Source organism: Oryzias latipes, chromosome 6, assembly GCF_002234675.1.
Source record: "Oryzias latipes chromosome 6, ASM223467v1".
NCBI lineage: Eukaryota > Metazoa > Chordata > Actinopteri > Beloniformes > Adrianichthyidae > Oryzias > Oryzias latipes.
The window spans coordinates 26,427,709-26,440,444 of NC_019864.2; the positions used below are offsets into that span (position 1 = coordinate 26,427,709).

General features: G+C 42.3%; 1 protein-coding gene across 3 annotated transcripts in view; it reads left to right on the top strand.

The window, feature by feature from the left end:
* Positions 1 to 12,736, top strand: part of zfpm1 (zinc finger protein, FOG family member 1) — a 91,006-nt gene that overhangs the window by 52,609 nt on the left and 25,661 nt on the right. For 2 of the 3 annotated variants that reach the window (XM_011476386.3, XM_023956001.1), the window contains exon 3: positions 1,853 to 1,990. The exons of the other annotated variant lie outside the window; for it this stretch is intronic. In XM_011476386.3, the coding sequence (XP_011474688.1) occupies positions 1,853 to 1,990 (138 nt within the window). The remainder of the gene's footprint in view (positions 1 to 1,852; positions 1,991 to 12,736) is intronic. 3 annotated transcript variants of the gene reach the window in all.

Here is a 12,736-nt window from a genome sequence, read left to right on the forward strand (position 1 = left end):
GCATGACTCTAAAACACTGAAAGGCTCACACTCCTGTTTGACTGCAAAGGATCCATGTTCTGCAGCCCACATCATCAGTCTCCCACCGCTGTGCTCGACAGTTATCTAATACTTAAAGATAGATTTTTTTCCAGTCTGAAAAACACTTATGAACAATCAGAGTTTCTTTTGGATAAGTAAGCGCTACACATTTTGTTAAATTGTCTCTAGTTTTCAGCTAATGAACTCAGTTTAAGTTAGAAACTAGAAAAAGCTAAATTTGTTTAGATCTTTAAATACAGGCCTGTAATTTCATCAAATTCCCCTGGTATGAATCATGAGCAAAGTTCGGCTTCATGAGTGACACCATAAAATTAAGTTTCCTGATGGTTTTTAGGGGCTGCATGTCAATGAAAAATTCAGTTCCAATTCCAGGACTCTAGCAGAAGTCCTTCAGCTGAAACCATTGACTGGCGATGGTCCCTAAGTACTCTAGATCTAATTTCGAAAACTTTTTTTCATCAAATTTCATGATTATTTGTCAAATGCAGCACTCAGATGAAGCAGGAAGAAGACAAAAACAAGAGGTTTTTACCTTTACCTGATTTTACCTCAAGGCTGGAATTTCAAATCCTGATCAAAGCTTCTTTTAACAGGCTGTCCAATGTGCTTTTTTTCTGTTTAAGGCTAATTTTAAAATACATTTTAAGATAACGGGAACTTTAGAAGTGTTAGACATAGTCAGAGTTCTTTACATCCAGATGCAGTTTTGTGAAACATTTTCCCGGGTTTTCTCAGTGAAGGTTTAAACAGATTTTGTTCCGTATTCTTCTAACTGTGGTTACAGGCATGAAATGAGGCTTGTAGAAGAAACTGTTTTTATGCTTTTCGTTTAGACTCGTAAATGTTAGAACCTCCAAACTGTTCTGAAATGGTTTTAAAAAGTATTTAAGGACTGATGTTCCAGAATGTTTAAAATGAAAAACCACTGCTTTAATGAGTTCCTCCACAGTCCACACCCACCATCACTAATGACTAACTACACAAACCACCTCTCTAAAGACTTTTATTCAGGAGATAGTTCCTTTTCCTCACATTTAATGTGTATTAAGTATTTGATGCCAGCGTTTCTTTAGGCCAAACCAGTTCTGATGAAATGAGGTTTTCTAAGAATCACCATCTTATCTCGAAGGAGCGACAGAAATCTGTCAGAATTCATCAGAATCTTGTGTGAGCATCTCTGCTGCTGGCAGATGGCTGTGATGCCAGCTGCTGGATGGTTCCAAGAATTTGTCTTGTAAGATGTGGAGGCTTCTGTGTCGTGATGGCATCAAAACGGACCGGATCTCGCTGCCGTGGACCTCCTGTGTTAGAAATGTAGAAGTGACCGCTCTGCTCGCTGAAGCGTGTGTGATCCAGCTCAGCGCAGTCAGCTGACCTTTGGCCTGATGATGGTGTAAGACAGATCCACAGGTCGGATAAGGGCGGCCGCGTCGATGCAGCTATTAATCTAATCTGACTAATCATGAGTCCAGCTAATAGCGAGAAGCCCGGCGGCGTGATGAGCTCGCAGATAACAGCCAGAGAGGCAAAGTTCAGGGTCCATACATGTACGCTTTGCAAACACGCTCAGGTAATGTGATGAAAGTCACCATGTGCACGCGCAGCAGCCACGTCTTTGATCAGGGAGGCTGCGTAATCAGCTCCATCAATGGCGGAGATGTCGGAGCTGATCAGGCGGCCTCCGTGCCGGTTGAAGGTGACGGGCTGTTGGGTACAGAGAGCCGGGATGGGTGGATGTGGAGTCTAAGTAGACGGCTGAGGATGAGAGACGAGCCATCCGCCCACATGAACTCTCTGGTTTTGTTTCCAGAAACCCGGACACAAGATTCTAGTGGAGGACCAGATGAGGATGGCGATGGGGGGGAGGAGCTAGCACCTACGCACGGCGGCGGTGAAGAAGCTAAGAAAGTTGAGGAGGAAGAAGAGGAGCTGCAGTGGAAAGGCCCAGGTCTGTTCTGCCGGGGGTGGGGGTGGGGGTGGGGGGTTCAAACAGCAGATGCACACGTCGGTTAAATCTTGGTTTGATTAAGTCTCGATCTGAAGTCAGATAAACTTCTCTGTTAACCAACCTGATCACAGCCATAAAACTGAAAGAGTCTTTGCTCTAAATCATCATTTGAAGCAGCATTTTTTAGTCACTTAGTGCCAGATTAGAAACTCAGATAAGGCTTGATTGAAACAAATGAAGATTGTAGGACGTAGATCCTGAGTTCAGCCTCAGAACCCAGGAGAAACTGGAGATCCACGCCCCTGCTCCATCAGGCCTCTTCTTCCGCCACACCTCCAGATTTCAACCTCCTCCTCTCAAACTTAGCTGTAATTCTTTCAGAAATCATTGGAAGATGCTGCAGCAGCCAGATGGGGTTATGTCAATTCCCATTTTTTTAGTTTAAAAACAACTTTTCTTGGGGTGTTTTCCATCCGTGCTGCACAGAGCAGCAGGTTCTACGGGTTCGTACCTGCGAGACGAGGGGATTGTTTCTGGTTTTCAGGCGATTTCTGAGCTCACACATTGTCCTGCAGGCCTGTAAGTGAAAATATTTTCAAAGCACAACAAAAAGGACATGCGGCGAAAAAAGAAAGATAACAAGTAAAATCGCCATAATTTTATAATTTATTTCCTGTCTTATCAAGGTTTGTTTGCTTATTTATTTCTCTCTGTCTGTTGTCTTCAATGAGTTAAACAATGCAGGGAGATTACCGTACTATCTCCTATTATTTCCTTTTCAAGCTGCGCTCGTTTTGTGTGTGTGTGTGCGCTTTAATGCGTGAGCCGCGGAGGAGAGGATGTGTTCATTATCGTCCTGTCCCAGCCTCGTCCCTTTAACGGTAATTGGAGCGATATTAATTGCTGCGCCGTGGCTGGTTGATGGTAGCACCATGATGCTGCACTGATACAGCCCTCCCTTTTCCCTTCCTTTTTATTTTTTATTTTCTCCCTTCCTCACAAACTAACTGCCGGGTGAGGGAGGCAGAGCGACGGGGGAGGGGGTGAGAGCAGGGGGGGCAGATAGCTCCTCTATCAGCTCCGGAGCAGGCGCTGTCTTTATCAGGAGAACGATTGGCAAAAAGGAAACTTTGACCGGTCTGAATTTTTCTCTTATCGTCAAGCCCCCCCTCCCCTCCTCCTCCTCATCCTTTCTCCTTCCTCCAGCCCTCCCTCCCTTCATCCCTCCATCTTTTCCTCTGGTCTCTCCATCACCACCCCTCCCTCCGTCTCCTGGTTTTTACCATTGTTTCTCCTTCTCATCACAGGTGTTCTCCGTATGTTGGAGGCTTTTATCTCCTCCGCTGGTGTTGACATTCCACTCATTTCTCCCTGTTGCTGCCTTCCTCTCCTCCTTCTCCGAGTTTCTCCTGCTTCTCCTCGTCTGGGAGAATGATGACTCCTTCTTTCAGTTTTTTTTTTTTTCTTTGGTCATTTTTTTGGGACCATTGACTGTATGAAAACTAGACAGAGTGATTGTGACGTCATCCATAGACATTGGCTTAGTTTTGGCTTCAACCACATGAAGTCAATTCAGTCACCATTTCTTCGGAAGTACGGACGCCTATGTTGGCACCAGATTTCATCAGTAAGCAGTGATTGGTCCAAGTTGGTCTGAGTCAAGGTTTCTGTGGAGGGACTTGGCTGCAGACAATTCCATTTTCAATTCAATCCAATTTTCTTTATATAGCCCAAAATCACAACAGTCGTCTCTATGGGCTTCGTACCGGTAATTGGAGAAGATGACACCTGACATAATTGGCCGGAAAGGGAAATTATGCAATTTACCCTAACCCTAAACCTTAACCCAACAGTGTTTATTAAAGTGTAAAACAGGGAAAACTGTCATTGTTAGGACTCTTGCCAATCAGGAGTAGGCTTGTTGGAGTTCTACACCCCTACACATTTAAAGCAGGTTACATTAAATCTGTCAATGTGACGTGGGGGCCAGCAGGCGCCACCTTCTTGTATTGGGGCATCTGATTGGGCAGTTTATAACTGGCACTACAGACAAAATTATAAAGAAAAATGAGGATTAGCACTAACATATTAAATAAAGCTATCAGAGCAGCAATGGTTATTCGGACAAATAGAATGACAAAGTAACAGCTGTTTAAGTCACAAGTTTATGGATTTTGGCTTCTTGAATTCAGCCGGTACTTCCTGTTTGGAACGTTGGGAAGGGAGGGGTCACTCAGTCCAGTTCTCATATACTATCAATGGTTCGGACTCCACCGGTCTGTTAAAAGCGTAATCACATGTGGAGTCAGCAACCTCCCGTCTGTGACTCAACACGGCCGTGACCTGCTAACCAGCTCCAGTCATGAGTTCCCGCAGCCCAAACAAGCTTGCTTATCTCCCACAAACGCCTCGTCTTGTTTTTTATTCGCGTTTCATGATGTTTGGGTGAGTTTGGAGCTCATGTTCAAACATACATGCTCTTATGTCTTTGGGCTTCAGTTTGAAAAGATTTCTGAAAGCTGCGCTTCCTCCATCATTGGAAGATGTGCAGCCGTGGTGCAGAGGTAGGGCAGTCGACTGCTGATCGGAAGATTGCAGGTTTGGTTTCCGCCCTGCCCGCCCATGTGTCAAAGTGTCCTTGGACAAGCCACTGAACCCCACATTACTCCTGGTAGTCGTTGGTTAGCGCCAGTGTTCTGCAGCGGAGCCGTCATCAGTGTGTAAAGCGCTTTGGGCCTTCTAAGAAGGTTGTAAAGCGCTATAAATCAAACATTCAATAGAATCGGTACACCCCTATTTTTATTGAATTAAAAAGTTTTAATTTATTTTACATTCCTCTTGGAAGAAAATAACTTTTTTTAAAGATTATCTTAACTATTAACTTACTAAACAAATAAACAAACATTCCACAATCTAGTAAATTAAAGCAAATCAAACAGATTTTATGTTATTAAATTTATATCTATTGTGTCCAAAAAAGTCAATACAATAGTAAACAACAGTAAACAAATCTCATTATGCTATAACAGCCAGCACAAAACACTGAAAACAACCACATAAGCTTGGAATACTATTTATTATGATATTTATCATTTCACTTATCAAAAAATCAGTTTATTTGAAGACAAAATCCATCTTTCTCTCTTTCCTTAAAAACAGTTTGATCACTGTCATGTAGATTATCGCACTTCAGTTCCGTCAAGAAGTCCTTTTCTGTTCCATCAAGGCCAGTGCTGAGAGCCCAGTCTGTCCAGTTGTGTTTCTACGTAGGTTTTAATTCGCGTTAGAGACGAAAATGTCCGCTCGACAGACGCAGTGACAACAAGCTTAAATTATTTTATCTGAAATATGTGTCAAAACTTCAGAATAAATCTATTAGTTTTTAGTTGACGGTTACAAAAAAAGAAATTCGTACTGGTCTGCAAATATTTTAAAAAAATAAAGTCCCGCCAGTCGATTTACGTCAAACAGAAAAGATTAGAGTTTGAATTAAACTTTCCTGCTTTGTTTTTCCTCCAGTCCAGAACTTAATCTGCTGTTTTTCTCTGTCACATGTTGATTTCTAATCTGATGCCTGCAGTTCAGCTCAGATCTTTTCTTCTGTCCGTCATCCGCCTCCGCTGTTAAAATATTCAGGCCGCCTCGCTTTGCTTGGAGGAAATCTGTGACTTCTAAACTTCATGCAGGCTTTTGTCTAAATTCACTGAATGTTAATCTGCTAATTATATTTCAGAAGATTAAAAATATGAATTATTCTTGTCTGAAAACCTTTAATTCCTAGATATGAAATTTTTAATTTCCCTTTCTGGGCTCAGTTTGTGTTCCAGCCTCTTGATAGTAATCTCTTTAATTTATTCAAATATTTTATTCAAATCAGTCTTTGTTGCGGTCATTACAGCTCTTCACACGGACTGATATTAACATAAAAGAGAGACAAAACAACAACAGAACATTTCCATTTCTGTCTTTTCCTCCTGCGGACAGATAACAGCTGATCGGAAGAGGCGTTTTTTTATTAAAATCGCGATGAATCCGAAGAATTCCCGACTCGCAGGTTCTGCTCTTTCTGCCGTCTTTTAAATAAACCCTTTGGGAACATATTTATCAAGATCTTTAATTCGGCTCTTTGTAGAGAGAAATATCCAAACCGATGATATGAAAATAGGACTTCTATCTAAAAAAAGATATAGATAGAATAAAGAAGGTGAAGGTGGGCACTCCTTTCTTTATAATCCACTTTAAATTCACAGCTTCCTTTGAATGACTTTGCAAGCGACAGGGTTCCTTCCTGGCTGCCTAAATTCCTGATGCAGAAATCTGCATCACAGGAATGTCTTGTGGTCTGCTGTGTATCATCATACTGATCTTCCTCTTCATGTAACTAAAATCTGGGGCTTCAGGTCAGATGTTGACACCTATCCTATTGGCTGAGGCCTGTAGAATCTGAGATGAATGACTGTTTATTGTCCTGAAAACAAAGTATCATTTTGTGTGCAGCTGGACCGTAGAGTTTTAGTGTTTGAATAAAGTTCAGTTGTTCAGTAATCCCAAGTATTTAAACTGCACCTCCTGCCCTTGTTGTCCCATGATGCTTCTGGAAACAGGGAGATTATATTATGTCTGAATTCACTCACTACCCCCTAACCTCTAAAAGACTAATTCTGGATTTTATTGCAATTTGGATCGATGTATTTTTTCAGACCAAACGCGATGTTCTGACCAAATTAAGCGGACTTAGTCCAGAGCAAAGGATTTTTCCAGTCTGAATCCCCCCTTAGACTTACCTGTTGGTGTCCTGCAGTTTCCCACTGTTCCTGTGTGACATGAATGAAGATGCACCATCCTCTGACAGCTTGTCTGCCATAACCCCCCCGCATGCACCCACACACAAACACACAGTCAGTCATTTAAATTACCTCCAATAAAGCATGGTAATGGCATGCGTAATAATGGTTATTATTATTTACCAGGCTGTGTGTGTGTGTGTGTGCTCAGCGGTGTGGGTGTTGGGTTATCATACAGTAGTTAATTATAATGGAGCATGAAGGCGTGCTATATGCATATTATCAGCGCTCACAGTCTCATTTCTTTGCTAAGGAATGGGAGATGTTGGCAGAGTCGCATTAGCATATTGAGCATGGAGGTTCTGCACCAATGAAAAAGGCTGCAGCACAAACTCGTCACTTTGATCCACCTGACCCTGGATGACCGAGGCATATTTCTACGGAGCTTCAGAGTCTTTTACCGTTCAGTCTGTGATTTCTTCAACTCCTCCCTGTCTGTTTGAAAGCGGTTTCATCGCTGTTTTTTTTTTTTTTTGCATATTTGTATGTGTTTGCTGATAGATGGCATTTGTTTTGTGTGGAAAGGTTCTTCAACAGCTTCTCTAGCTTCTCATCCTGCTCTGCTGTGTCAACAGTTAGAAGATATTTTAAGGTAGTTTTTATCCTTATAAACTCTCACAGCATTTTCCTGTCGATCTAAAAACTGCTTTTCAAACTCTGTTTAGTTTATCAATCAGCTATTGTATTTTATTACTGATTTTATGTTTTGTACAACTAGTGAAGCCTGTTGAGACAACTGTGTTGTGATATTGGGCTATATAAAAAAAACTGAATTGAATTGGATTGAATTTCCATCTGCCTCTGTGCAGCTTCCTGCTAATCAGCTGGATGGGTCTGTTTAGTCAACCACAGCACAGAAACACCTGAGTCTGCTAACCAGCATCAAGGGAAAGCTGGAAAACAGGCAGACAATAAGGACCAGGTTATTTAAATACATTGATTTCAAATCAGAAGTCAAGGATAAAAATCCCAAATCATGTTTGAACATATCCAATTACTGAAGTGTTTTTTTTCTTTCTACTTATTGAATAAACCGGTTGGAGACCAAATGGGGCCTGATCTCTGTCTGGTTGAGTTCAGAGAGGATGAAAAGGGGGATCGAGGGACGGATGGGACGGAGATGAGAGCGGAGGAGACAGTTTTTGAATTGTGGGAGTACATGCTGAGTTTTAAAGTTCACAGATAAAGTGTGCGGATGACAGCAAAAGAAGGGTGAAGGTTGAGGAATCAACATGAGTGAGAGTTTTAAAGTCATGCAGGTCCGAACGTGAAATTGGAGGTTTTAGATGAAAGCGGTGAACGAATAAAGAATCCAAGAGGAGGTTTTTTAGCTGAATTAAAATGAGGCATAACTATACATCTATATCTATATATATCTATATCTATAATCTATACATCTATATATATCTATATCTATAATCTCTCTCTCTCTCTCTCTCTCTCTCTCTCTCTCGATATAGATATATATATCCTATACTATCCTATATACATCTTTTGACTGATATTCTTAAAATGACCTCTGAACATTCATTAGTGTTGGCACCACAGCTCACTTTTATAAACCCTGATCACCTGAAACAGTGCAGTTTTTTAAATGTCTTTTTTGGTGAAGCTGAAATCATATCAGTTGAAGTTTTGATCTCTTTAATTTTTGGATTTTGGATCTCATTTGGTGATTTGCCGCACTTCATGCCTTCTTCGATAAATCCATAAAACGTTCTTTTACAAAGTTACCCGCTATAAAGACGGAGAGGACCTGGACTTCCTGCAGATTTGTTTGGTTGGAGTTGTGGGTCTTACCCTCCATCATCCCTCTGTCCTCTTTGTCTCTTTGTGACATCCCTCCATATCTGCAGCCGGCAGACTCCATGGCTTCTCAGGATGGGGAGGGGCTCCTGGAAGCAGCCCACCTCCACCTGTCAGCAAGAGTTTCCAGGTGGTTGGGTGCGGAAGGCTTTGTATTTTTTTGAAGTCAAGCTGAAATAATTTGGGATTCTTATTGAACAAAATTCCAGGCAAATGATCGTACCTGGAAACTTTGGTGAAATGGTGTGAAGTATCATCCTCCCAGGATCATCACAGCATCCTGTGACTGTCACCCGCCTCCCCCATCCCTGCAGCCTGCCTCCATCCCTGATGATTGATAGGCACAAGGCTCTAATCTAAAGGAACATTTCTCCGTGCTGTCCGGCTGCTATCAGCCCAGCAGCTCAGAGTGTTGAGTCTGTGGCGGGACAGGACTCTGGCACGCTTGATTACCGGCCTATCAGATTCCTGGCCTCTCCTGCAGCCGCGGCTCTGCATCCTGCTCACCTCCCTCTCACACAGAAGACGGCCGTCCATTTCCATCTGTGTCAGAGAAGCTGCAGTGATCTGTGCTGTCTGATCTGAGCTCACACTCTGGCAGCGTGTGACTGTCATAAACTGACTTTAATGTGTTGTGCAGAAACGGACCTCAGACGTCACTCTGCAGGCCTCTGCTCATTCTCCTCATTGCTGTCTTATCTCCTTCTCCTCAGTATCTCTCACTTGCCAGTTTCCTTCTTTTATTAGGCAAAGTTCTGTTGTTTTTTCCAGCTCATGAGTGAGCCTGTTCCCCGCTTCAGCAACAGGCAAACATGAAAATCATTCAGGAGTTTAAACTGAAAACCCAGAGAGGTGTGCTGAGGAAAACGCCATTCCTGCCCCTTGAGGTCATGATTCTGTGCTGATCACTTGAGTCAAACATTTGGAAAAGGTTCAAAGTGGCCTAACGGTCACAGAAGTTCTGCTTCGCATCCCACCTCCGCGTGACCCGGAGCGTGCGGCGCTGCAGCGTCTGCTCCCCGATACCATCCTGATTGAAACGTCCTTTTTCTGCAGGAGCCAGAAGGAGTCGTTAAAGCAGACATGAATTAATGATTGAATTAATTATCAGAGTCACATACCGTACAATTAATTTTGCGGCTTCGCCTCAGTCTTTTTTTCCTCTTGTCATCTGTGCGGAGAGAATGTCAAGAAACATTTTCTAATTAATTTATGTGTGATTATCTGGGAGAGTTTCTGGAAGGTCTCCACTTTCAATTTGTGACAGGCGACAGCAGTCGGGGGGGGGGCTTATGCTGGTGCAGCGCGTGTCCTCAAACTGTCTCACACTGAAGCTGACTTCCAGGATTCATCTGTCATCAACTTCACAGCAAAGTTCAGACTTCCTACTGTGGCCTTCTGACTCGACCAAAGAAAAGAAGCAGAGGTTTCCCTTCAAACAGAACCAAGAAGCGGCTTAGAGAGACTCGGATCCATGAAACGAGCATCCGAGTTTCAGAGATGCATATAGCCGTGCATGTTAGCACACAACACAAAACGGAAAAATAAGATCTTTATCGTGATTTCAAAACTTTCTTTTCTGCAGGATCATCTGATACAAACAAACTCAGAGGTTGTTTTTGCTTTTTTTTTTTTACTTTTAGCAAACACAAAAGCCTTAATATAACTGAAATCTTGGTCTTTCTCCCAAAATGATCAATGTCATAGAAAAATTTGCAAAAAGTGACACTTTTATTTCTGATTTGCTCTGAATTGGCTTTAAAAAAATCTCTTTTATTCAGTTTTAGTTTCATTTTTTCCCTATTTATTTCTTAAGTTATTTATCTTCTACAAATTATTTTATTTTCTCTATTCCTTTTTTTGTTTTCCAAAATTTCCTAGAATTTTCAACCCTTTTGGGTGTTGTAAATATTATTTTTGAACTTTGTTGGTTAATTTTTCTATTTTTGTTAGTTTTCAAAAACTTTTGAGAATAGAGACTGTCAGTAGGTGTCCTTTATTTCAGTGAACGACACCGACTGACAGTCTCTATTCTCAAAAGTTTCTCTTTAGAGATAAAGAAACCGTGAAAAGTGACATTTTTTAAACAATGTGTGGAGTGACATAGCCAGACCCTACTGTTTAGTAAAATTACACCCAAAAAAGAAATTTGATTAGTCCATGAAAAATGCTGTTGAATTCACTTGCACAGCAAACAAAATGAAATGTCATAAAGAAAGTGAATATTCACATGTATTTGTCCAAATGTGAGCGGTTAGTGCTGAACTTTTGGTCTTGGCCACACGGGCACAGAGGAAGGGTTACGTTTTCTGCCGTTCATTCGTTTGCCTCTGATCAAGCTGGAGGTGGAGAAGTGGACGTTAAAAGGTCGAAGTCTACGAATGACCCATTTTTAAAAAACAGTGAGGAGCAGCAGAAACCTCAGAATTTTTGGTCCGTTTGGCTTGTTTTTCTGACCTGGGGGCTAAAATGCTGGGGAGGGGATGTCACAATCATTGACTGTATATGAGAACTATATATTGTGTGTATATGAGTGAGTGTGATGTCATCAACAGCATATGGTTTACTTCCAGCTCCAACCTAATGAAGTTGATTCTGTCACTCGCTATTTTTATGTGATACGGTCGCCGCCGTGTTGGAGGCAGACGACGTCAGTAAGCAGTGATTGGTTCGAGTCGCTCTGAGTTGATGTTTTCTATGGAAAGCCCTCTTGCCAATCAGGAGTGTGCTTGTTGAAAGTCCACACCCCTACAACTTAAAAGCGGGGCCACTCAAAATATTTTAAACATTTCGAACATTTGATGTGAGACCACACACTTTTATTGACGCATCTGATTGGCCAGTTTATAAGTTTAATAACTTACACTAGAAAAAAAAGTATTGTGAAACAAAAGACAATTATCAAGAGCACAGAGCAAAACTGGTTATTCTGACTAATAGAATGACTGAGAAAGAGCTGTTTATTTCACAATAGAAGGGATTTTGGCTTCTCTGAGCCTGTGGGCACTTCCTGTTTTGAACACCAGGGGGAGGGGTCACTCAGTCCAGTTCTCCTATACAGTCAACGGTCAGATACAGACACAAAACCTGTAAAACACAAACATACATTAAATCCCCTCCCCTCCAGAATAGTTTTTGCAGATGAACATCTTCATAGTTGTTCGTCTTCACATCAGACTTGTTGTGTTTTCATCCATCCTCCCTCTGAACAGACCCCCCCCCCCCTCCCACCTCAGTTTATCTTTCTTCACATATTCGTGAATTTGCATGTTTGCTTCTTGCTCTTTTCTGCCCGTGTATGTATTTTGCAGATAAAAGTTCAGCAGTGCAGTTAAGAGAAATTAGTTGGGTAAACAGTGGTAAATGTCAATGATAAAGTTCTGTTGAAGCTCATCTGATTAGCAGGGCGGCGCAGGTGTCTTATCTCGCCTGTGCAACAGAGGGTAAAATGGAAATGATTGCATGGTCCTGAGCAGGAGATGTCTATCCCAGAAATGTCTATCTGCAGCTGAGCCGAACCTGCCGGACTCCAGGGACCCGGAGGATTCTGCCAGGAAGATCACGGAGGGAGGAAGATGAGAGAAAAAGGAGTGGCTCGATGGAGGCCTTTTATCCAACGACCAGAGTGGATTAATGAGAATTGGCTAAAAATGGCAGATCAGAGGAGGCTGTTGGAGCAGTGTCCCCCCCCTCCCGTTTGATACTGTGGTGTTTTTGCACTCGTGTGACCGATCCTGCAGCGTCCATTCGAGCTTTTCGCTCCGGCGTCTGTGAGTAGAACCGCAGTGTTTGTTCCACGTTTCCCTTGAGATCCAGGCGTGAGGAGGTGCTGGGATTTGTCATTCAGGAAAGGTTAAACCCCTCCTATTAGCTCGAGGTCGGAGCAGCAGCGGATAAAGATTTCCTGTTGTGTGGTGTCAAAAAATCAATATCCGAGCCGCGATGTGCTCATTTGATATCAACTATAGTCTTTTTAAAAGTCAATTAGGTCCGACAGAGAAGAGGAACACGATGCTCTTTAACACCTTTCTCGGTTTCCTCCCACTTATTCTTGGCCGAGATCCCAGCGTTTGATGTCACCCCTGCTGAGGGTCAG